Source organism: Cololabis saira, chromosome 5 (genome assembly GCF_033807715.1).
Source record: "Cololabis saira isolate AMF1-May2022 chromosome 5, fColSai1.1, whole genome shotgun sequence".
NCBI classification, from domain to species: Eukaryota; Metazoa; Chordata; class Actinopteri; order Beloniformes; family Belonidae; genus Cololabis; species Cololabis saira.
The window spans coordinates 33,417,395-33,443,955 of record NC_084591.1 but is presented as its reverse complement, the minus strand read 5'-3'; the positions used below and the strand labels follow the sequence as shown (position 1 = coordinate 33,443,955).

General features: G+C 45.1%; 2 protein-coding genes across 2 annotated transcripts; one reads left to right on the top strand and one right to left on the bottom strand.

The window, feature by feature from the left end:
• Positions 1-5,552: 5,552 nt before the first annotated feature.
• Positions 5,553-18,845, top strand: pkp3a (plakophilin 3a). The gene is made up of 13 exons (XM_061721660.1): positions 5,553-5,887; positions 9,721-9,812; positions 10,255-11,021; positions 12,073-12,196; positions 13,589-13,796; positions 14,651-14,846; positions 15,758-15,875; positions 15,949-16,113; positions 16,197-16,379; positions 16,466-16,619; positions 16,766-16,961; positions 17,093-17,180; positions 18,132-18,845. Exons 1-13 carry the CDS (start codon positions 5,665-5,667, stop codon positions 18,171-18,173), a joined length of 2,556 nt encoding a protein of 851 aa, XP_061577644.1. The 5' UTR covers positions 5,553-5,664; the 3' UTR covers positions 18,174-18,845.
• A 365-nt stretch (positions 18,846-19,210) lies between these two features.
• On the bottom strand, positions 19,211-25,900 carry sigirr (single immunoglobulin and toll-interleukin 1 receptor (TIR) domain). The gene is made up of 10 exons (XM_061721681.1): positions 25,672-25,900; positions 23,364-23,624; positions 22,921-23,128; positions 22,695-22,822; positions 22,093-22,233; positions 21,867-22,010; positions 21,679-21,781; positions 21,375-21,525; positions 20,436-20,613; positions 19,211-19,628 (listed from the first exon to the last, which is right to left on the bottom strand). The coding sequence occupies exons 1-10, from the start codon at positions 25,739-25,741 to the stop codon at positions 19,456-19,458; spliced, it is 1,557 nt and encodes a 518-aa protein (XP_061577665.1). The 5' UTR covers positions 25,742-25,900; the 3' UTR covers positions 19,211-19,455.
• Between the last annotated feature and the right edge of the window lie 661 nt (positions 25,901-26,561).

Here is a 26,561-nt window from a genome sequence, read left to right as displayed (position 1 = left end):
GTGAAACCAGGTGGGTGCAGCCCACGCATGACGTTATGGGTGGAGCAAGAGCGCCGCCCTCAAAGTCATTTTCTCAGAAGCACAAAATCCTAAGACTGAATTCTGTCTCATAATTCCTCAGTTCAGCAAACTGCTGCCAAGCTTGTTTTCACTGCATGATTAATGCACGGACAAAGTGTTGCAACATCCTGAGAAGCAACTGACACTATCGCTAATGATCCCTGTAACATGGTTTACAGAACCACCAGCTCTCACTCTCGAGGGAGACTCTGAGTCTGGGTCTGGGTCTGGGTCCGGGTCTGGGTCTGGGTCTGGGTCTGGGTCTGGGTCTGGGTCTGGGTCTGGGTCTGGGTCTGGGTCTGAGTCTGAGTCTGAGTCTGAGTCTGGGTCTGGGTCTGGGTCTGAGTCTGGGTCTGAGTCTGGGTCTGGGTCTGAGTCTGAGTCTGGGTCTGGGTCTGGGTCTGAGTCTGGGTCTGAGTCTGGGTCTGAGTCTGGGTCTGAGTCTGGGTCTGGGTCTGGGTCTGAGTCTGGGTCTGGGTCTGGGTCTGAGACTCTGAGACTCTGAGACTCTGAGACTCTGAGACTCTGAGACTCTGAGGCACTGAGATCCTGAGATCCTGAGATCCTGAGACTCTGAGATCCTGAGATCCTGAGATCCTGAGACTCTGAGACTCTGAGACTCTGAGGCACTGAGGCACTGAGATCGTGAGATCCTGAGACTCTGAGACTCTGAGACTCTGAGGCACTGAGATCCTGAGATCCTGAGACTCTGAGACTCTGAGACTCTGAGACTCTGAGACTCTGAGACTCTGAGGCACTGAGATCGTGAGACTCTGAGACTCTGAGACTCTGAGGCACTGAGATCCTGAGATCCTGAGACTCTGAGACTCTGAGGCACTGAGATCCTGAGATCCTGAGACTCTGAGACTCTGAGACTTTGAGACTCTGAGATCATGAGACTCTGAGACTCTGAGACTCTGAGACTTTGAGACTCTGAGATCGTGAGACTCTGAGACTCTGAGATCGTGAGACTCTGAGACTCTGAGATCGTGAGACTTTGAGACTCTGAGACTCTGAGATTCTGAGACTGTGAGACTCTGAGATCGTGAGACTTTGAGACTCTGAGATCCTGAGACTCTGAGATCCTGAGACTCTGAGACTGTGAGACTTTGAGATCCTGAGACTCTGAGACTCTGAGACTTTGAGACTCTGAGACTCTGAGATCCTGAGACTCTGAGACTGTGAGACTTTGAGATCCTGAGACTCTGAGATCCTGAGACTCTGAGATCCTGAGACTCTGAGACTGTGAGACTTTGAGATCCTGAGACTCTGAGACTTTGAGACTCTGAGATTCTGAGATTTTGAGATTCTGAGACTGAGATTCTGAGTCTGAGTCTGAGACTGAGACTGAGAACAGCTGAAAAACTGAATCTGCTTTGACTCTTTTCCTCGCTGACAGTCAACCGGTCTCCCCACATCTGCATCAACACACACCCATTATGCCGTGCCCTCTGTTGACTCATCCCTTTGTGTCGCGTTTGCGACACGGGGCAAAAAGTGAATTTGAAAACTCAGGGCGGTGACTGAATGAAACTACAAATAACTGTAACTCTTCTCAGATCCCCTCAGATCAGGTAAACGACTCCAGAGGGGAACATCCACGCTCATCCTCATTGGTTATGGTGAGTCCACACTTACACAGGCATCTTTCCATCACTGAGAACCTTTTCATACAGTTTGGATCAAAAAAACAACATTTTGCTTGCTTGTGGATTTTTTTCTTTAGTCCAAGCTTGTGCATGTGTCGTTGTTTCTGCTCTCTAAAATGCTTCCAGCATGCATTTGAAATCATTGTGACTCCAGTGTGATGTACAGGTATTCTGTCAGGTGGTAAAACGAGGAAGCTTTTTTCTCTTAGATCTCTTTCACATCCGCTTCAGTCTAAACGGATTCCCTTCAATCTGCCTCGAGGAAAGGTAAACCCCAGCTGTCATCGCAGGACGAAAATGGCTGACAGACAGACAGGCTCCAACACTTTTCAAACCCAGTATCTTTGGGTGTCATAACATAAATTATGAACATGAGAGAACAGCCACATTACCAGGCATCAAGGCAGCGTATGGAGCAAAGATGTTCATCTTCTTAGAGGAGTTTAGTGCAAATATTCTCATTTTTGCTAACCTTTTAAGTAGTGCAGTCCCAATCGATCGGCCACCCGATCACGTCATTTTCAAAACATCGGTAGCCCATCGGCCAAAAAAATATCAGGACATACCTAGTTATTAATGTTTTTAATATATATTAATTATTAAATCGTTTTATAATTGTATTTAACAATACAGACAGTTGATATGTGTTTATAAGATATTGCTTTTGGGCGGCGACGGCGGCTGGAAATGAGGTTTGTGCTGGAAGGGGAAAGAAGTGTGGCTAACAGAAAGCTAACAACAGCTAGCCTACGCTCAGATAAACGGTGTGGAAACACTATAAACTTGAAAGCGAAGGCAGCCCAAGGTTTTACCAAGCAGACTGAAGGAGAGCAGAGCGCAGCATGCCGGCCCTCGCTCCCTCTTCTGTGTTGGATACAACAGCTCTTGTTGCTAAGATCAAACCAAACAAAACTGATAAATCTGAGGTGTGGCTCCAGTCTAATGACAGAGTGCGACGGCGGCCACACCTTGTTACAGACCTGCAGCTGACACCATGTGCAAACTGAAGTTAGCATTGCGCCAATTTGTGGAAATATCTTTAACAAAGGTGTAATTACAGAATTCAACAAGCGTCCACTAAAACGCAGTGATGACAGAACAGAAACCTGACAGAAAGTGACATCTCATAAGACAGCCTTCATATCTGGAGACGCTGCAAACTACAAAAGAAGCATGACGTGTACCTTCAATGTATTTTGTTCACGTTCGCATTCGTGCAAAATCGCAACTTGCAACTCGCAGATATCTGATTATTCTCTCACGAGGTAGCTATGTGAAATGTCCTTGACAGCCTATGTTGATGTCCCAATGATTGACAAACCCAGAGGGAAAACACATAGATGTGACTAGTTTAAGTAAAGAAACGTCTTTTAGTCCAACTCAGAAGGGAACATAGCAGACATAGCTAGTGTCCACCTATCAGAGTGGAGGGTCCCTGCAAACCAGCAGAAGATACTTCACATTCGTCCCACCATGGACGCTCCCTGGTGGAACGTTACCATGCCGATAGAGAACGGTCGCATCCAGAGGGCACGAGGGAACACTGGATGATGTAACGCGTTGGCAAGTGGTGTCTCTGCAGACACCGCATCTTAACTCAGCTGCACACCGGCGGGGAGATTTTCTCGCTGTGTCGTTGGAAAGTTCTTCATCGTGTTCTTCAGAATTCCACAGATTGATAGAATAAACGGCAGGACGTGCTGAAGTTCACCCACCGGTGCGATTACCCAACCCTGTATACTGTAGGTTTCGGTGGATTCTTTGTTCCCTTTTCATCCTTTTGTGTGACACTTCAACACTTCATTAAGTGTGTGTGTTTTATGTGTACTCAACGGCGACTGCACAAGCAGCACAAATCAAAAAGTGACACACCTGCTTTTTCGGGAACAATTCATCACACTCGCCGGTGATGATTCATTACTCAGTTATTCCTGAGGCTTGTTGTATCTTGTGCATAAAATCTTCTTCGGCTCATCTGAGGTCGTGCCATTAGAAAGTATAAAGTATAAAATGGAAGTACTCCAACGCTCTGAGACTCTAAGTATAAACTTGAACTTCATTTTTACAGCACGTCTTCTATCTGAGGCATGAGCTGGCTGCATGCAAGTTGGCTGCATTCGGCCTGGCAGGCATTTGCATCCCCCTGTTTTACTTTAGCGCGGCGCGGAAGCATTTATACAATACAGTACAGAGTCCTGGATGTGCACACCTGCTAAATTACTTTGAAGGTCTGTAGAACTGAACGCGGTCAGGCAGTGATCAGCTTTTACGCTCCTCACCTGTGGAATAAAGTCCCAGGATGCATCAAAAGTACCAAAAATAGAAGTTTGTTTGTGTACTTTAATTTTTTATTTGGCTGTCTGATGTCACAACTAAATCAGAAACTCTGACACAGCACAAACCTGTCACTGCGTTTTTGGCGTCCTGACTCTGAAAATACGTAGTTTGATGAGCCATTCATATTTACAGGATACTGTGACATCACAGACCCAACGTTGCATCATTCAGTTTCCCAGTCTTTTACTCCACCCAAGTTCTTCTCACTAAGCAACAGGTGTGTCGTGCAAATCTGTCAAGAGTGTCTGGATCCGCCCCCTAAAACTAGCTGTTGCGAACAAAGCTGTAAAGACATGATTTGGACCCACCCAGCGTGTCCATTTGGACCCCATGTGGACTGAAAGTGGGCTATTTGGGTACAGAGTTGTCATGGGCTTGAAATGGGTAAATGGTGCGGGTCCCAAACGTGGCCAGTTCACCAGCTGGGTGACATCTGTAAACCAGGTAGAAATCAGGATGAAGCCAATCCGGCAGTAAGAAAAGTGGGAGTTCATGGACTGACCACTATGGGCTGTAGGGGTTGGCCCCGGTAGCGCGACAATCGCCACTGACCTCCGTGTTTACAGCCTCGTGGGAAAAAAAGATTTTATTTTTACCATTGCCAGATTTCACATCCATGACACGGTGCAGGTGGCGTGTTTTCTTTGTACCACATTATAGAAAGTACAAATATAATCAGGGCTAGCTGTGATAACTTTTGCTGCTTCGCTCAGCGCTGGTATTGACTTCTAACCAAAGCTTCTGAGTTGTGAATAATACTTTTTTGTGCTATGGATTTGACTAAAGTACTGCTGTGAGTGGCGGTGGGCTGGTCTGGAGGGGTCCGAGGACGAAGCTCAGCTAAGAGAAGGCAGATTGTGCTAAGCAAAACTCAGTCATTATTTCTGATTTTGCCACCAACTTCACATGTGAAAGGAGTCATCCTGCTGCTAATGTTTTCCCACAGTCTGTGTTGGACAAGCTGAAGGTGCTGGATAGCATAAAGTGGGCGTGCCCCAGCATGCTACTGGCCTGTTCCCGTAAACCCCCCAACAACATGGGGAATGTGCAGAACCATGCTGCAACAAGAGCTCCAGTAAACATAGGGGTATCAGGGTGACGTCACCGGGGGCGTGGCCAGGGCTCAGGCTCTGACAACTGTCAAAGCGCCCACATGGGAGCCCTTATTTAACCACATAGCTTATAAATAATTTACTTTATAGCATCACTGTCTTCAAAAAAAATTCACCAAAACGTCCAATTAAGTTGTGTGCTCACATTTACTACTATTTTATAAACTTAACAAACAACATCTCCACCACTTCTTAAGCACCCACATATATCATTAACTTAAGGATTACATTAGAGCTTCACTTTGGATGAAGTTCTTTTTCTTTTTCTTTCTAATCTTTGAGAGACAAAGAGCTGCCTGAGTCAGCCCCCACTCCTTATCTAGAGCAGATCACCTGTGAGTCAGGTATAGTCGGGTCTGGGTGGGGAGCTCCACCCCTCGCTGATGGGAATTTGCTGCGCGCAACTTTCTCCTACACACAAGTCGCGGTTGCCACGAAGCCCAGCGCGCACAGTGCGTACGCGGCCGTGTGTAGGAGCATAGGACTGTTTGTTTTCTACCACCACCATGAGTACCCTGGCCTCAGAGAGCGTGTTTTTGACCGCTTTGCAGCCCAACACCGCGGTCACCACCTATGCGCTCCCGTCGGACCTCCAGCTCGGCGGCGGCGGCGCGTCGGCCGAGGCGGTGCGAGCGAAGCGCGTCCAGCAGCAGGTCCAGATGCGCCTGGCGGAGAAGACGTCCACGCTCCCGCGGCAGAACGGATCCAGCTCGTACTCCGCCATGTCAGGTAAAACATCCACACCTTTCATTCGCACAGGTAGACACCAGAAAGGACTGAAGGCTGTAGTAGAAACAGCCCCAAACACGAGCCAAAAGGCACACGTCCCGCTGACAGGATTATGTAATTTTATGGCCAATAACTCATTGCCTGAGTGAGTGGACTTTATAAAGCGAATAAAGACATATTTTTATGAGTCATTTTATTCAGGAAGTTCTAAACGGGTGTCAAAGACAGAGTAAACTAAATGAATCCCTCTTTTATTTCCAAAACATTTAAAGCCCTCCAAAGTTTGTTTTCCGTCCCTGGGTCCCACCTGAGCCGCCCTCTTATGGCGGCGGCTCCGGTTACAGAGGTGGAGAGTGTGTCTGTGCTGCTGGAGAGGGCTTCAAATGTCACCTTTTTAACCTGACAACACTTGATCTCTCTGATAGAAAAGAACAGTGTGAGTGTTGACATAAAAGAGCATGCAGTGCCTGTAGTTGTTTAAATAGTTTTTTTTTTTAAAGTTGCTGAACTAGTTTGGAGGGAAATAAGTTTTCTTTAGATTGATCAGCCAGTAAAGCGACTACTCTTTATTTTGGATTCCTTTCAGCTGAGTGTCTGACTGAATGTACAATAACTGAAGCTGAATGCATTGTTTTGGTTTTTGGTTTTTGGTGAGCGGGGAGGGGTTTCTGTTCACACTTCCCACTGAATTCTTGTGGCCTCGTTTCCCCCCTGCAATCTGGGAATTTTAATTTGTCCTGCAGCAGCAGCAGTTATCTCACTACTGTGTCTTGTCTCGGCTCATGAGAAACAGTTAATATGTAACAGGTCTGAACAAGTGCTGCTTTCATGAGCCCTACCCACCGGTAGGGCAAAAGCCGGGTGAAGGCTGGGTCCCTCTGAGGGATTGGGTTGCAGATCTTGCTTGCTTTACAGAGATGAGGGTATTGTAGATAACCGAGGGATGACACAGTTGTGTTGGCTGTCGTTTAAGTGAGCCATGTTATCAACATCTGACTTCCCTGAAACTATCTGAGCCGCCAGGCATACCAGCATTGTTTGTATCTGCTTAGAGACAATTCATAAAAACACTTTTTTCCAATTATAAGCTGTGTGAATGAAGGGGGATGAACAGTTTCCTGAAGAGTTGGGAATTAGTCCAGATCATGATTTCATGACATTTGAGGATCTGAGTTGATGAGCAGCCAGGACGCCTGTGCAGCCAGGACGCCTGTGCAGCCAGGACGCCTGTGCAGCCAGGGCGCCTGTGCAGCCAGGGCGCCTGTGCAGCCAGGGCGCCTGTGCAGCCAGGGCGCCTGTGCAGCCAGGACGCCTGTGCAGCCAGGACGCCTGTGCAGCCAGGGCGCCTGAGCAGCCAGGGCGCCTGTGCAGCCAGGGCGCCTGTGCAGCCAGGGCGCCTGCGCAGCCAGGGCACCTGAGCAGCCAGGGTGCCTGTGCAGCCAGGGCAGGGCGTCTGAGCAGCCAGGGCGCCAGCGCAGCCAAGGCGCCTGAGCATTAGGCTTTTGTTTATGTAACCTCTAAATGTTAGGTCATGTTGTGGCAGAAGAAGAGCCTTTTACTGACTTTTCTTGTTTTAGCCTTGCCCAGAGGCATAACCGATACCTGCCTAAACAGGTAAACATGCTGTTGGAGCAGTTGCTTTTATTTTTAACGACCAATATAACCCTTGGGCCCTAGCTTTGGTTGAAGGAAAACGCGTAACCATGCAATACAACTTTATATCAGGTACGTTCTGAAACTTGTACAGAAGCAGCACATTTCAGCAGGCTGTATTGCTGCTTTAGTGGACTTCATCATGATCACAGGTGGGCAGCCAAACACCCAGAGAATCCTGCGAGGAATGTTTCCTCTTCTGTCTGGAAAGTTCCCACAGTTCTGCATTCATGACAAGTCTCAACAGAAAATGAAAGTTATGGGGGAAAGGGGAAACAAAAGGTGGGTGAAGCAAGTTACCTAACTGAAGGTGTTTTCAGGGTGTGTTGGGTGTGGCTGAAGTCTTGCGTGTCCCTCATTCTCCTCTATACCAAATACTTTGATGAGGTCTGCTTGACACGAGTGATGAAAGCAGTCCTGCCCTTCCTCCTGCTCACATGGGAGAAGGGCAAACAAACGCTTCTCAGGCATTATTGAAAGCAAATGCACAATGGATGCTGGCATTGCTGCATGCACGCACTGAAACCTGTCTCAGGTGGTTTTGCTGATTTTACTTTGCACATTTAGACGCAGTGCAGAGTTATTACATCTTTAAGTTCTCTGGAGGTGGGGGATTAATGTGGTCTGAAGAACATGGAGTTAAAGCAAGTAATTGGTTTGAGTCTCATGTCTTAATTTGAAAGAGTCCCTCTGATTAAATGTGTGACACATGTCAACAAGCCTCTGTACTTCTTTTTTACATGCTAGAAGATGTGGGACGACTGAGACAGGGCATTTCCTTCCGAGGAATGCTGTGTAACAACAAATGTCTGAGACAGCTGAGGTTTATACATAATGAACCTAATGTCCTTGTCCTGGAAACCTGTCATAATCAGGAACAGGTTTTAACTCACATTTGCAGCCCTTAATTCACCTGAAAATATATATTGTCTGTAAATAACGCATTTATAAACACTCCAGACAGCGTAGGCTGCTACAAGTCTGAGAGTTTAAATTTATGGGCAAATAGTTTCTGCATGCAATAGAAGGGAATCTTAGACCGGCTAAAAATGCACAACAAATCAACGCGTGACCAAATCAGACGGGGCCCAAGGATGGAGCCTTGAGGAACTCCACATTTCAGTGTGGCTGCAGTTAAGAAAACGAAAAAAAGACATACTGAATGGGAAACTTCAGTATTTAAAAAACTATCTATTATGGTATCACTTGTAGAATTGTACTTTTAATGCATACACAAGGCAACGTGAGGATGCTTTGATCTAAAGTGACGAAGGTGGTAAAGGTGGTAAATTCAAGAAAATCATTTATTTTACTACCTTGTGTGTTGTCAAAAAAAGAAATCTCCAATGACATTCAGGTTGCATAGATGTAGCTTTTTGGTTTTAGTGGCCTACTCTGACATCTGTGAAACAGATTTCCACCATTTGTGATGCAGATATTAATAGATATTAATTAGTGCTCTCTTGAAATTTGTTGACTGTTCATCTATCGTGTCACGGATACCGTGTGTACTTTAACCTTCTTAGGCATTAAGCTTAAAGAGGGAGTAAAATGACCTAATCCCCTGACATATGATCAGATACTACACCCACGGTAGAGTGAATAAACTTTAAACTGGTTTCATTATTGCTGGATTTTCTGCTGACTCAGATATTTGGTTCAGCAAACTGTTGCTCCAGCGTGTTTCCATAGTGACTGATTTAACTAAGTACTTGCTATCAAATTCACTGCTCGCCGGTTTTGTCAGTCTTATCCAAGAATATGTGCAAAACATCCATGTATTTTTCCTTTGCTGGGGGAGAAGTGCCAGTATCTTTGGGTGTCAAATGGAAATTGTTCAAAAGGGCGGGTAACACGAGACGCCGGGCCAGGTGATGGCTCAGATCTTACCGCTGCAGACACCGTGCACACTCAGTCTCCAGTGCAACAGGACACCTGCAGTTTAAACTCTGTTGTCATGTTGGTCATTAAATGTAATATACTGATATGCATGTATTGAAATTTTAAATATTACAAATATTGAAACGTTTTGGTTCAGTACATGGTTGGAAATGTCTCTTTTCTTCATCTAATAAATGTTTTTACAGTTGTATCACACATATGTTGGACATTGACTGAGCTGTTTCTGTTTTATTTACTGATATGATAGGCTGAATGAGGTTTTGTTGCTTTTCTTCCAGACTATGGTGGTTCATCCACAATGAAATACAACACTTACAACCCGGGTTTCAGCTCTAAGTCTTCCTATATGTACACGGGCTCCAAAACAATGGTGAGTACAGCAGTATCTTCTCAATTAATCTGCATGAACTCTGTGATTTATACGATATTAGACATTTTATGTAGTATATGAAACTGCTCATCTCCAAGGTAGTTTAGCTGGATGTTTAAAACAACGGAGTTGAACCCGCTGACGTTCTCGCAGGACACGGCATGTGTGGTATTTCACAGCAGGCTGTGATGAGATCAGCGCTGAGTTTTCAAGCCCGCCCTCCAGATTCCTGTAATTCAGTAGCATTACACCGGCTGTGTGTCACCGAGATGAGAAGATACAATTTACACATCACCATGTCATATTTATGAGTAATGGAAATATAAGTGTCACAATATTTAGGGTATCTTGTTTCCATGACAGCCACCTTTCCTGTTGGTGGAGAGATTCACAACCAAGTCATGTTCAGCGATGCTCAGTTACTTTCTCTCTGTGATTTCAGGATCCTCGAGTGTCTAACCGAACAGACTTCAGCTCCCGGTCCTCTGGCGCTGACATGACCCGGTTTCAAAGGATGAGTTATGGGAGTGGAGGTGCAGGTGGGGGTGGTGGTGGGGGTGGGGGTGGGGGTGGTTTTTACACAGAAACCATGCAAATGGGTGGCTACCAAGGGACCATGAGACAGCCGAGCCGAGTGGACCACGATGCCATGTCGGTGCATTCACTACGAAACGGGCCTGCGGTGAATTCATGGGTGATCGATGGCAGCGATGCCGGCAGCTTTGTCTCCGACCGCGACCTGACAATCAACCGCCGGTATGCTCAGAGTGCAGTCAATGGCTACACCACCCAGATGAAGCAAGGAGGACACACCATGACCCAACAGGTGCCCATGCGGCGGGCTATGAGTGGCACCAATATTTACCAAGGTGGAGCGATGACAGGCGGAGCCACTGAAATGATGCAGCAGCAAGCCGCCTACAGAGGCCCCGCCCACCGCACCATCAGCAGGCTCACAAACAGGAACCGGATGAGCATGGGCTCCGTGTCTGGGGGCCAGATGTACCAAAGCGCTATTGGAGGAGACAGAGTGGACCAAGGGTTTATCACGTCCACACTCACTCACGGCTCCCAGGGGAACCTCTCGATGCAGCGTCCCGGTACCCTGTCCCGAGCCATGTCAATAAAAAGCATGCACAGTGTGGGCAAGGGCGGCGATGTCTTCGGTGGGCAGATGGAGCTCGGATCCAGCATGGGCAACCTCACCGGGTGAGGACCTCTTAAACATATCTATTTTCTTCTCACAGGTGACAGTATTTGTCAGACACGGGGTACACTAGGTCTCATACACCCCAGAAGGGACAGATTTTCAAACAAGTGTCTGCAAAAGTTTCTTCGTTCTCATTCTATTGCTTCAATTTTAACACCTGGTTAGTTTAAGCAGATGGTTAATTTATTTTACTTGAAAGAACTCTCTGGTACAGATAAAAACAAAGAGTAGTTTTGTTAACAGGACTGTCAGGGTTGTTGATGTAGACGAGAGTATCATAATCATGTGTCTTCATCGTCCTCTCAAACCACATGAATGAGCAGCATGTTTGGAGATTCCTCAGAATGATGAATGGCTTCTGTATTCGCTCCAGATGTGTTACACCAGACCACATTTGCTCCAGATTTATTATATATTGATCAATGTTTAGTAACATTGACACCGATCTGGTGCTTTGGCCAATGTCTTAGCTTTTTTCTGTAGTACGGACTCAGAGTTGAAGAGCACAGACGTTATAAAGAAGGTCATTAAGAGGAAAGATTTGCAGGTTTTTGTTAGTAATTAGTTTGTGGGATGTTTATTATCATGTTATGATTGCAAATAACGGAAACGGCATTCCCCGGCTCTGTTGGTGACTTGTTTTGTTCCCTGAGCGCTATTTACCGCCGTGATCGTGTTGTAACGTCCATGCAGGAGGAGGTTCTGTTGGCGCGAGGGAGTATTTGCTAAGAGCTGCGGATTGGGAGGTGGTTGCATAGCGGCAGGACTGGTTTAGGTTTAGGGTGTGGCAGCACCATTTCAGGCCTTGCATTTCACACATCCCACAACGAGCGGTTAGGCGAGGGGATTTGCAGAACTCTGTGTGATTTGGAGGAAGTTCAACAAAGCTGAATTTTAAACCAAAAAAAAAACAAATCATCTCAATAATTGCAGGGGCTGCTGTTGTCGAGAATGCATATTTTGTGTTGCCAAACTTAACCAAAGAGTTAATATGTCGTGAGGTAGTTGTTATTTTTTTGGCTGAACTAGTTTTCTTTGCTTCTTTGGCAGGTTCGACACCCTGGACATGCCCACAGCGATCCAGTACCTGAGAGAAGAAGACGCTGCGCTGCAGGTCCTGGGGGCCGCGTACATCCAACACCAGTGTTACAACGAGAATGACGCTAAAAATGAGGTACTTTGCACAGATTAAACTTGTGGTTAGAATTCCTCTGGTTGTGTCCTTCAGAGAGACGCTCAGCCATGAAGATCGCTCCCATTCGGGGGCAGAGACGTCTTTTTGATTGGCTTTTCTTCATTTGTGGTGACACGAAAGAGACCATGAAATGCTTTTCGGGGGTTTTCTCTTTCCCCCAGCGTGTCAGATATTGTCATTCATCTTTATGTAAAAGGCCCGAGGAGCTCTGAGGTCAAACCAGAGGAAGTTCTTCTCCAACAGAAGACTCTTCTGTTTACTTGTTTACGTCAGCATATTTCATAACCGCCAGGGTTAGGGTTAGATCAGACGCACCATTTCTGGAAGGACCCTCAGAGAGGAGCTAAACCAGAGAGCTATGGTGCTCATCGTTGAACTTGATGTCATCGTGGTATCAGGGTTTTAAACTCTATGGTTTTGAAAGGATGTATGTAAGAGAGAAAACCTTAACTGATGTGAGAAACACAGACGCAATGGTTTATTTTGTCCGTGCGATCTGGTCTACGGAGTCATCATGAGCCTGCAGTATCGCACGCTGGCTCAAGCAATCTTGTAAAAAAGGGTGTTTGGAATGTAAACACACACTTTCACTGTGCTAGACGATCAATACTCGTGTTTGCATAATACACATGGACATGCAGTCCAAGGTGAAACGAGCTGAGTCGCTCATAGAGACAAGAAAGTAGGAGGCGGGTAACCTGTCTTTAAAGATTATTTTGTAGTAGTAGTGTTTATTTCGAATATGAATCATATAAAAAAAGAAAGAAATAAGACAATCGTCTTAATATGAGACATAACAAAGTACATATTCGAAAGGGAGTGAGAAGAAGTAAAACTTATAAACTCTCACCCCCTCTCCTTAAATATGACTAGCTAACACATGCGAACATAACATTATGCAAACATAATAAAAAAAATCAATAAAAATCAATAAAAATAAAAAAACAAAAACAATCAAAACAAGACAATAAAAACATTGTAGCAACATAAGCTACTGACTAGTGTAAGAAAATAAGGATAAAAATAGATAAATAAAAAATAAACACTGTATCATTGCACCCAAGCATTTTGCTCATCCCTGTACCTCTGGAAAATAATATCTTTGTATTTTATTTTAAACGGTTTTATTTGGACATTGCTTTAATTCCATTGAAAACTTGTTTTTGGTTGAACTTGATTTAGGCTTGTCTAAAGTATTTACCAATGACAGGGTTATTACAGCTTCCCGTCTACCCACATCTAAATGTCCTTTAATGTCTCTGAATCTGAATTTAGTTGCATACAAGATACTTTTTTACCCAAGATGAGTTTCTGTCTGAGTGACAGCATTACATCCACAGAGTTACGAACGCGTGACTTGCTCTTCCCCAGGTACGCCAGCTGGGCGGCATACGTCTTCTGGTGGAACTCTTCAACAACAGCAACAGCCAAGAAGTGCGGCGTTATGCCACCGGCGCCGCTCGCAACCTCATCTACGAGAACATGGAGAACAAGAAGGTCTTGATCGAGGCAGGGGGCATCACCGAGCTGGTCAAGGCGCTCAGCGACCGCGACGACGAGCTCCACAAAAACATCACGGGTAAGAAACAGGAAGACAAAAGTCCTGCTCCTGGTCAGTAAACCTGGGAGGGCTGTTGGAGAGTCCTGCACTGAGGACGATGTCTCAAGATTTAATGGGCTTTTCTTGGGGTCAGGTTTCACATAGTTACGTGAAAAGTAACTCCAATCTTGGCAGGTGACCCTTCTGATGAGGAAGGAGAGACTTAAAATGGGTTTTCTGGAGGCAGCACGACCCTGCTGTGTCCTTGAAAGCAGGAACCTTTGAATTTGATAGTACTCTAGCAACAGGGAGGGGTTCAAGGCGTGCTGCAACTCCGACTGCAGAGTAAGAGGTGGAGCTACCGTCACTCCTCCAGGGCGTGTGCATGGATATCGGGGAGTGTGCATGACTTGGACTCTGTCCGTTGCTCCCTTTTATGTTGGAAAGGTCGTGTCATTTTTTTCCTTTCAGCAGTTATGCCTCGATCTGCAAGTCAGACTAACACCTGAGTCACGAGTTCAGAGAGAAACTTTGCGAAAGAGATAAATTAACAAAGCCGTGGCTGAAGACCAACAGGTCACACAGGAATTCAAATTCACGGGACCTCATGTAGGACTGAGCTCTCATTTGGACATTTGTCATCTGCTTTTCTGATTGCATCAGTTCTTCCTGCAGCAACCCCTCGACGTGATGCTGCTACCTCCATACTTCACAGTTTCCTCCTCCAGACATGATGCTGGCCATTATTACTAGGCGGTTTCAGTTAACTCAAATGATGACAGAAGCTGCTATTCGCTGAATATTCAACTCATATGCATATGTACGGTTCTTACTGGTGAAACCATATTGAATGAAAATGCATGAGACATAGATCTTTACCTTTTGTTGGACAGGTATCCTGTGGAATCTCTCATCTAAAGAGGCCCTGAAGGAGAAACTTGCTTCTGAGACGCTTCCTGAGCTTACAGAGAAGATCCTGATCCCCGTGGCCGCCAAGGAGAAGGAGGATGCAGAGAAGAAGAGCTCTGAGAGCTTCACTGAGTCTCCCTCCGAGGCAGAAATCTTCTGCAACGCCACCGGATGTCTCAGGTAGCAGCTTCGTGTTGAGTCTGCTGAGCCACACCAGTCTCGTTGTTTGTGACATACATACTTTATCTTTAACTTTTCCAGGGTAGAAAACATTACAAACAAGGTTTAATGGATTTCAGACATGTAAACACCTCCGTTTCAAAACTCTCAAACAGATCATTTTAAAATACATCACATGCACAGTCTAAAAAAACTCTAAAACTAATCACGCTGGTGGTTTCAGGGGACCTCCAGTTAATATACCTCAGGTTTTTATAGTTTATCCATAATAAAAGTCTATAGTTGATAAAATAATAAAATAACTTTGTTGAAAGGCTGTGAAAGGCTCCACTGTCTGGCCTTCTAAATAAAATAATAATCAAGCTCAGAATCATCATTTCTCAGACAGACCAATGCTGAATTCTGGGTAAAACAGCACTAAAAGTCCCCAGAACGGCAGCTTTAAGGTATGCCAGTATCAGGTAGTGTGTGACAGGCGCTGCACACGTCCTGCAGATCACTGATACTTTTTTATTGAATCCCCTGAAGGACTAGGTTTAGGTTTTGGCCACCCACAGCGGTGCGGAGGAGCTTTAGGTGTGCTGATGTGCGGGGAGCTCACAGGGAGATTTGAAAGGACTTGCTGTGAGGTGGTCAACAATGAAAAACGCGTTTCTATCTCGTTTGCGCGAGCCAACTTTTTATCTCCCATGACTGAATTTGCATCCGACGCGTCTGTTCCTGCAGTAAAGGCCCGCTTGTGTCGCCCAGCGTCACAACCACCACTTTCCAGCGCTGTGGAGAACTGCAGCCGTCTGCCGCTTTGATTATTCTACCAATTCAGAGGCTGTTTGTTTCATCTCCTTAGAGTAAGGATGTGTATATTTGACCAGACAGCTCTCTGACCTCTTTCTTGCTCTCTGTCTGCTCAGGAATCTGAGCTCTGTGAGCGACAAGACCCGTCAGAGGATGCGGGAGACGCGTGGACTGGTGGACTCCTTGGTGGAGTACATCCAAGCATCCCTAGAAAAGGGCAAGGCAGATGAGAAGGTCAGTGTTTCAGCTGCTGCTGTTCAGACATGAAGTCTTGTTCTGGTCGTGTATTCATGCGTTGGCTTCTTAGGGGGTGGAGAACGCGGTGTGTGTCCTGAGGAACCTCTCGTACCAGCTGTACTCTGAACTTCCTCCGTCTATTGCGATGCGCCTGGAAGGACCGACCAGGGATGAGAACACAGATGACGGCGGCACCATCGGCTGCTTTACGCCTAAGAGCAGGAAAGCCAAGAAGGTACGAGTCGCTCTCATAGTCAGTGCGGGCCAGACCGTTGCTTTTAGTTGTCCTAACTCCTGCTATCCTCTCCGGACTCACAGAAGCACTGCGGAAGTATCTTCACGTTTACTGAGGTCGCCAAGGAACCAAAGGGCGCGGAGTGGCTGTGGCACCCTAAGATTATTGAGTTGTACAACAAAGTGCTGAAGTCAAGTGAGATCAACTCCACCACCCGCGAGGCGGCGACCGGAGCTCTGCAGAACATCACCGCGGGGGACAAGAGGGTAAGAAACGTCCGGACCGGGCCTGATTCAGGAGTGCGAAGCTTGTGTTGTGGCGTGTGTGAACCCTCGGCCTCTCTGACCTGCAGTGGGCGTCCGTGCTGTCCCAGTGGTCTCTGGAGCAGCAGCGCATGCTGCCCACCGTCATCGACCGCCTGCGCACCGAGAACAACGCGGAGCTGCGCTCTGTCACGGGCTTCTTAAGGAACCTGTCCCGCCACGCCAGCGACAAGGACGACATGGGTCAGTCTCCATCCCACATTATCCTTCAAGTATAAATCACACGATTGTTGTTGTCACTAACTACTGTAGCTGATGTGTTATTTCACGTAAACGTAACGTAAAACGCATTCAAACATGTCTTCTCTGATATCTGTCGGTGCATTCAGCCACGAAGACGGTGAGTCACCTGGTGGAGAAGTTGCCCGACGACGGAACCCAGAAGTACCCGTCCAGCGAGGTGGTGATCAACATCTGCGGCATATTTAACAACCTCGTGACCAGCAGCCATATGGCCGCCAGGGACATCTGCTACTTCGACGGCATCGGGAAGCTGATGGGCATCAAGAAATCCCACGACTGCAGGTCCGTAATGCTGGAACCGGACAAACGGGCGGGGCCGCTCACCGGCACCAGTCCCCGTGCAGACGCTTTTCTTCTGCTTCACCATTTACCCTCTGAGCGCTAACTTTGGGTTCAATCTCTTATCTCTCCAGCACCGAGAAGCTCAAAGCGGCCAAGGCAGCCTCCACAGTCCTCGCCAACATGTACAATTACAAGAAGCTGCACAAAAAATACCTGGAGGTAAGATGCTCTGGAAACAACTAACCAGCCGAAATTGTTGAAAAAAGAAATGTATGTTTGTATGTCCTGCGTCACCTCAGTTCAGCGGCGCAGGAACACGAATCATTCTTGCTTTCTGAAACAAAGAAATGCTGACAATGCTTCCAGCTCTATGTCGCCTTACTTAATCCCAAGTTGCCTGTCTCTCCGCCTTCCATCTGGAACAAATGAACAGCGCGCTGGTGGAAACCACGTGCATGTTTATGTTGGGCATGGACAATTGCTCCCTTTAATTAGCTGGAAGCTCCTGGTTGTGATATTCTCTTTATTCCCAGGTATCGTTTCCTGTTTTCTTTAAAGAAATTAGAACTTTCCATTGAAGAGAGAGAAAAGGCAAAACCTTATGAATCAGTTAATGCTACCAGATGAGAACAGGAGCAACTGGAAAGATCCTTCTAGGGATCGCTCAAGGCTCTAAAATGGTGTGCCCCACCTTCATGTTTGTGTGACGGACCCTGCTATTTCCTTGTCTGTTGGAGCCCATGTTCTTCAACCATAAATCTATCAGCTCTTCACACTGCTCTTTGTTCTGTTAACACGCACGCACGGACACACACACACACACACACACACACGGGTTCAGGTCTTGGGCTGGACCAGATTTTACCGCCTTCAGCAGATCACAACCTGCCGCTCCCAAGGGTGTGGCGTCCCTTCGTTAGATAGAGAACGAGTCCAAACAACATGCAGGTATTTGTCAAAGATACAGTTTTACATTCAGCATTCAGTTTCCACTTCATTTAGCATGTGTGTACACAGGCAGTAATCCAGGTATTCAAACAGAGTTGTGTAACATGGTGAGTCAGACTCTTCAAGGTTAGTTCACTCTCAGTGTGAACGGAGCTGTTGTTTATGGTTAAATTAAGACGTCGGTGCGGTGCCATTCACATCTTCTGTGTCTCTGTTTTTCAGAAAGGGTTTAAGAAAGAAGATTTTGCAGACAATATGATGTAAAGTGAAGGTAAAGTGGTACCCGGCTCGGTCTGGATCTGCAAGACTTTGGTGCCGAACACAGTGGCCGCCAGCAGGATCGGTGGATCGAACGGGATTAAGGACGGACTGTTGACGGTTGTCATAAAAGCATGAATTTAGACGGCTCAGCAGCTGTAAAACTGCTGCTGGATGGAAACTGGACACTGGTGGCGTCTCGCTGTTGCACCTTTGTTTTACTAATGTGGCTAAGATTATTGAGTAAATATTTCTTACCTTTTACACTGAAATTACATTGAATGTTTTAAAATGCTGCAGTTGTTTGTAATTCATTTGCATGATTTTCCTTGTCATATTTGAATATAAAGCACAAATTTATAGAAAGATGGATGTAAATAAGTGTGTTGGGGGATAATTTATGCATTTGACTTTCCTTTTTACAAAATATGTCATAAAAAAAAACAAAATACCTGTCATTAGTAATTGATTGCGCTTTGTAGGAACTGGTGTGTAGAAAAATGGCCAAAAGTATATCAATTAAAATCAATCGTTTAGCATTTAAGGTCTCCTGTACAACAATGCTTCAGCCTCAAGCACCTTTGAGATCTCAGTACAAAGAAATACTTTAAAATCTATTTGTGTATAACAGATTTGTGTTTTTTGAAAATATGTATTAAAAGTTGGATTTTAAAATGACTCCTTTTGGTATGAATGACGACCAGATGTGGGTTTACACTTAATAAAAAGACATCCGTGGAAATGACATGGAACTTTTGTTTCACGTGAGAGCTGCAGTAACATGCTGACAAGAACGTGCTGAAATGCTCACCACACCCTGTTAGCATACTTGCTCCTGTTTGGGCAGGACTAGCACCGGGCGTTCCTCCTGCACCCTTATTTAGGCTCTTATTTCACTGCAGGTGATTATTTTTCCATGACGACACATTAGTCCTGCGAAAGAGAACCGGCTCAGTGTTCTAATCGGGGGATGGGGGTACCGCCGACTGGGTGTGTAATCAGCTGTAAAATGAAGACAAGGCGTTTAAAAACCAAAGGTTGTCTTTATTAGGTCAAACCTGACAAAGTGACCAGTGAGAGTTTATACAGGTTTATTCTTTTCTCATCATTTCTCTGTAAAATATTTTACACCCCGTACAAAATTCAAAAACATAGAATCAGCCTGTGGTGAATAAAAGACATTTGATTTCAGTGACGGGCAGTGCAGACGGAGAGAAAACAAAAGTCTGAAAGTTTTTCAGTTTCATGAAATAAATACCAGGAACTGTTTTGGAGAGACCAGCGTGGGTCAGACATCACCCTCGGTGACGAGACAGTAGAAGTCTGAGCGGGCGCCGTAGTTGCGTGATCCCAGATCCGACACGTCGATGTCGGAGGGTTTCGGCTCAGCTGCTGTTGTGGGTGCAACAGGAAGCACGGGGGCCCTGCAGGCCAGAGCCTTGAACACGGGCAGGCGAACACCTACAGCGGCCAGACAAACAGGTAAAAACAGATCAAGCTACTTTCAAGCTCTGTACAGATACTGTGGACCTGTAAGCGAGTGCCTTATATCAAAGGAATGTGCTGCATCTTCAACATTTAATACAGAAATATGTGTTTTCTTCTTTCTCCTGAAGTTGGATAAGAGCATCAATCTCACCCAAACTAGTCATGTATGAGCAGTCAGGGGTTGAGTTAAGGATAACAGGATTTACTGAACAGCACTCTAGAGAAACCTGCTGCTGTTTCAGGTCTGGTGACTCTGAAGCCTCATAAAAACTCTCAGGACTGCCTCCAGCTACTTGAGTCTGTAACATGATAATTATCAGACCTGAGAGCAGAGGGTCCCAGACTCTGGTCCTCGAGCGCTGCTGTCCTGCATGTTTAGGATGTTTCCCTGCTATCTATCTTTTGTTATGTATCTTTTGACCCAAATTAAAGAGCTTGGCGGAGTAAATCTGTGCAAGCGTACTGCAACATTTACGTAATCTTCAAGTTAAAAATGAACTCTAGTTTCGAGACTTTGATGTTCCACACTGTACGTTCATCTGCGCTGTTTTAATAAAGCTTAGCGAGGTGGCATGTAAGAGTGTTGCATCCTACTTCTCATGCAATGTAATGTAGAAAGAAAGGTCAAGGGTTCAGGGTCAGTTCTCAACAGCTTGAGTGCATCAGTAATAACACAAATTTGGGAAAGGTACTGCTTTTTTATTTTTATTTGCATGTGCATTGCATGTGGTGCGCAAAAGTTGATGTGCAATACAGCTGTGCAGTGTCTGCTGCCCTTACCCAAGTCTCCTGCAGGGTCGGTGTCTGAGCGGCAGTCCAGGTAGTCAGGGTCGAGGGTCAGCATGGGGTCTTTGTCATCCTGAAGGACGGTCTGAGGGTCACCTCCAGACTCGCTGTGGAAGAGGATTCTGCGAGGCATCGCTAAAGTTAGCTCCTTCCAGAAGACGGAGGACGGAGTCTAGGTGCAAGAAGCAAATGTGAGACATTACATCTGGCCGTTAGTCAAACTACTGCTGCAGAAGCTTTACCTGTACATAAATCATCTATAACAAAAGGTATGCATTCATGCACATACTGAGTTGCAGATGTGAAAACAAAGGTGGTAGTGTTTCAGCAACAACAAGGAACATTTGTTAAAAACACAAAAGTAAAACACTTTTGCACATTCACCAACTACTGAAATCTCTCATTTCAAAGTATGTTTCTGATTTGAAATAACTTGGTTACATGTGGGTAAAATCATAACGACAGACAGATCTGGCTCCTCGGAGCTGCTTTGATGATGTTCACTAGCAGATTCCCGTCTGTGCAGCTTTGCTCAAGTGGGTGGGGCCACGTGTGAAAAAAACAACAACAGATGTCACAACAGGCACCAATCAGATGTGAGCAGCATTTAAATCTAAATGCTTTGAAAGTCATTCAAATCTGATGAAAACCAGACCTCCACCTGAATGCAGTCCTTTCAGACTGGATGCAGAGTTTGTGTCTAATTTATTATTATAACAGACATTCAGTACGATCTATGTTTTAGAGGCTGATAAGTTGTTTTTTTTTAGGTTTTTGGAGCTTGCTGTACCTTTCAGACCGTACCAAACTGAATGGGTTGAACTTATGGCCAAGTTCTTTCAAATTAACTTTATATAAATCTACCTTTAGTGAGCGCAGAAACAGAATAGTGTTTGCAGTGGCTTCACATCAGCCTCATCAAAAGGACCTTACCACAGAGTTTTGCCTCCAGGTGAGTAAAGTAAGGCGGTGCTGGTGTTCACTGAGCAGCTGCTTGATATCAGGACTCATGCGTCTGGACTGTCCCTCCAGCGTGACAATGATGGGTCGCTGGCACAACTCCAGCAAGTGCAGGAAGCCCTGCCTGAAACCACAGAGACACACAAAGCATCAGAGCTCTGAGCAGAAGCAACGCTGACCTCAAGTGGTTCATTTTCATGATGCAGCAATTGTTTATTTAGTTTTGTCCCGCTCTCTACGTTTGCCCCAAGTCCTAGTGGGTGTTTGGGAGTCTGACCTGAAGTTGTTGGAGCACCAGTCCTGCTCAAGGTAAGCGTGAGACAGTAGCACGATGAGACGCCTGGAGCGGCTCATGTTCATCAGAAGCTCCGCAGAAGGTTCTGGATTGAGGCGGCAGTTCATTTCAGGAGGTTTCCCAGTTTATAATTAAATTAAACAATCAAATACAAAAATGTATGCTATTACCTGAGCCAGGGAGGATGTCATTGTCGTTGAGGTGCACCTTGTACCCGTTTTTATTTTCCAGGTGAGGTTTGAGAATAAAGTTGACAAACTTCCTGTCGTAGTCATTGTTCACGTAGGAGATGTAGACGTCGTATGATTTTCCATCTGAGGAGGCAGACACACGTATAAACACAGCGTTATTGAAGGAGAGGATGTCAACCACCTGTCACTCCAGCACAGGCCTCACCGTTGAGTTCATAGTCTCCGTAGGCGTCCCTGTACCAGAGCTTGATGTTCAGGTGACACCTGGAGTACACGACAGCAGCGACAGCCAGGAGCAGGAGGAGGACGACGGCTGAGATGACAGCAGCCGTGTGGCTGGGCCTGCCTGTCAAACACACACCCACAAAAGTACTAATTAAATCACCAAACAACACAATTAAACATGTGTTTAGTCAGGCTTTTTATCTAACTACTACATTAGTGGTCTCTATCCCTGGTCCTCGAGGCCGCTGTTCTGCACCGTTCAGATCGTTCTCTGCGTCAAAACACCGGCTTTCTAATTAATGGTCGTCATTAACTTGTCATTAAGGTCTGCACAGATCTGTTGCTGACAGTCATTAATATCCGGTGAGCTGGAACAGGGAAATATCTAAAACCTGCAGGACAAGGGCTCCCGAGGACCAGCGATGGACACCCCTGTACTTAATAAAATGGATTATAATTAAAAAATAATCATCGCAAACGGCAGAACGTCCCTGGACGGCTGATCTTGTGGTTTGCAGACTATACGTTTTGCATCATATTCCCTCTGGAAGTCCGTGGTTCATATCTCCTGCCTGGTCTTACTTGAACTGTGTACGCTGAAGTCGGCGGAAATGTTCCTCGTTGTGCAGCTGTAAAGTCCAAAATCTTCTGGCTCTCTGAGGGAGATCTGGATCAGACTGTTGACCATCAGCTGGCCCCCAGCAGGAGACCTGATGGACGGGAGAGAAACCGTGACCTTACACTCTTTCAAACACTCATTTTTCAGTGCAGGTATGGGACAACTAATATCTTAGTGAGCTGCAGTTACCATGACGATGTGTCTTGCGGGTAGCGCGTGTGGTTTGTTAGGGGCTGGCCGCTTTTACTCCACCGGAGCGCGGTGTCACATTGAGCCTCTGATGGATCCCAGAGGAGGAGAGCAGTGCAGTTCAGTTTCACCGTGTCCCCCAGACTCCTCCAGACTTCGGTCGCATCCCCGTGGGGTTTAAACTCGGGAGCTTTGGAGCACCGAGACTCTGTAAAGACACACCGCTGTTATCTGTGTCTAGAGAGCTGTGGACAATAGAGGCTTTCATGTAACACCTGAGATTGCAACTTGGAGGCATGCTGAAACAAAAGGCATCTTTGTAGGTGCTCAACTAGCCCTTTACATCCCAGCACACATGCTCTGAATCTGCTCCCAGAACCTTGCTATTATAGCCTTAGGTTTAACACAACTTCCTGAGATTCACTCATGAAGGTAACACTCACCTTTAACAATGAGGTTCACAGTGAATGAAACTGTGACGTTCCCCTTTTGGGTGCAAGTGTAGTTTCCTTGGTCTTCCACGCCGACGCCTGCGAACTGTAGGAACGTCTTCCCGTCCTGATCCGGGAGCTGCAGGCAGTTCTTTTGCCATGTCGGCTGGACTTCAGGGGAGCTCTGGGAGATGACGGGACACCGCAGCTCATATGGACGTCCCACATCGAGCACCTGCTCCGCATAGCTGCTCTCATTCACACAAGTCTGGCCTAAAAACATGGACACACGGAGTTACGATGTGTTGGCCAGCTCAACTCGAGACGTCTGCTAGTACCAGATAAGAATGACCATTCAATAAAATACTAAACTGAAATAAGATGTTGCAAGGCCCATATCTGGACCCATTTATCCATAATACCATGATCAATGACATTACTTCCTTTTGAGAAGACACTTTACATACTCTGGAGGTGCACAAGCCTGTATTTGAATAGGAGTGCGTTAAATGATGCGTGAAGGGAATGTAGGTGGCTCTCACTTAGGGTTGCCAACCGTCCCTTGAAAAACAGAATCGTCCCGTATTTATAAACTAAAGTAAGCGTCCCGTATTGAGCTGAAAAGGGACACACTTTGTCCCGTATTACTGTGAGAGTCAAAAAATAGTAAAATGCCAATGGAAAATGGCATTGAGCTGTTGAGTTCATAAGTTATTTTTTTTCTGTTTTACTACAACTGTAGCCTACAGTCATGGACTTTGAGGCACAAATATGTTTACAAATTTTCTACAGACTTTCTGTTTGCACTTTTGTTATTGCACTAAATATGTGCACTATAACAGAATGGATGTTCTGCTTGCTTTCTATTGTATTGTCTATTATAATAATGTATACAATTTTAAGTTAAGCAGGACAGGTTTCTGTTTGAGAAAGATACTTATTTTATTCAGTTAATTTTGTTATTTTATATTAAATTGAATTGCTGAATAATAATTTGTTTTCCATGTATTCATGGTATTCAAAAAGATGCATCTAATTCAATTCAGGTTCAAGTCAAATAGTTAAAAAAAATTGTTTCACTCACAAAAAAGGGGGGTAAAAAAATTCACCACGCCAGAAAAGGTGAAGGCAATCGGGTTGGCCGGTGTTCTGCCAATCCTTGCTACCTGCCAGAAAATGCTACTTTGTGGTTTTGCGCATGCGCAAAGTCGATTTTCAAATTTTGATTGGCACATCCATCATTTCTTGCACGATGTAAAATGGATAATATGGGATGTTGAGTATTTGATCCTTCAAAATACACTACCCATGACATGAATTGCATTACACTTTGTGAACATTATACGATAAAGAGGGGAAAAAATACAATTCTATCGCTTTATTTGATATTCATTCAGTCATTGGTCTTTATTTAACCAGACAGGTCATTAAGAACATTCTTATTTACAATAACGGCCACTTGGGGGAAAGGAAGTGGGCTATTGGGAGTAAAACACAGTAAAATTGTAGCTCTGCAAAGGTAGAAAACCATTAGGTAGCATTTTTTGGCAAAGCAGCAGAAATTGGCAGAACACCGGCCCTGCAGATAAAGTGTCTCTTATTTATTTTTCAGGGAGTTGGCAAGGCAAGGCAAGTTTATTTATATAGCACAATTCAACACAAGGTAATTCAAAGTGCTTTACATTGACATTAAAAGCGGCAAGACATAATTAGACAGTAAATTCAATCTTATTTGTAAGATTGAATAAAATTATGAATAAGAAAAGAAGTAAAATAATAAAAAGCACAAGCTGTTAAAAATAAGGGCAGTAGAGTCCAGCAGGTAAGTATTTAATTTAAGAGTACGCTTCAGTAAACAGTAATGTTTTTAGGCCCGATTTGAAGGAGATGAACTCAGGTCTACAGGAAGTTTGTTCCACCAACCCTACTCTCACTCTAGCAAACAATTTTTCCTTACGTTGAAAACAAATTAAATGTAGAATATATAAATAAAAAATGCAACCCTAATCAAATCAACAGCCTTTCAATGAATAAATGACAAACAATTGCACATGCGCCCATGGCAACAAGTCTCCTCCAGAACCATCCAAACGGGGTCCGAAGTCTGGCTCCGTTGCCAGGCAACAGCATGTGACTGCGTGACAGCAGCCGTGACCCCGAGCGCTGTGAACGCATGTGCACTGACCCGAGGTTGAACCTCTCAGCATCATGAACTGTCTTAGAGCCACACAAATAACCAGGGAGCTGGTCTTTACCATCTCGAGTCGGTGTTTTACAAAAACTGCAGTTTCCACCAAAGTGTCCGGTGCGCGCATCTTACCGTGCACGAGGACGGCCGCGCTCCACAACCCGGAACATGCTGATATGAAAGCAACAAAAATCACAGCCATGAGCCCAACTTTTCCTTTTCTTCTCCTTCCGTTTTTGAAAAACAAATCCACAAGAGAGCTTTAGTTTGTCTCCATCGCAGCCGACAATCCTTCGTTTAAGTTTATTATAGTTTAGTTTGTCACAGACTGACTGCGCCTGACTGCGCTGACGTCAGCCGTGCACCTGGAACTGGAGCTCTGCCGGTGATTGGCTCCCGGTGGTCACGTGACACGCCCCGGTTACCTGTGTCCTGGTAGAAGATTACTGGAAAATATTAAGCAGGAAAACTAAAACCTCGGGCGTATGATGAAGTTTCTACTCGGGACTAAAAATATTTCATTCCTGTGCTTTTGGAATACAGAATCTTAAAGTAGATTTTACAATTTTTACATTCAAGAGGAAAACAAAACAAAGTATGTTTCCATTACATTCAGCAGCCGAGCTCACACTGTATGTCGACTGCCCTTGTTAATAGTGACACACGGGAATCTGTTTTTTTTTTACTTGTATTATTTTGAAATATGTAAAGCATTTTGTGCTACGTTTTTATGTTTGAAAAGTGGTTCAGAAATAAATATTTATTAACCTTATTACCCAAGAATAGTTTTAATTTTTGTTGTTTTAATCACACTTCCTAACAATTCAAAATCACTCAAATGACTCAAAAACAACAAATCGTGCACACTTAATATTCATTTTGAAGTACTTATATATACTTTTGAGTATGTAATTTTTATGAATCTTTATACTGTCTTCATTTTAAAGTAAAATTTGCATTTTTACTCCACAAACATTCATTTAATAAGTTTAATGACTATTTACTTTGAAAATTACAAGTTT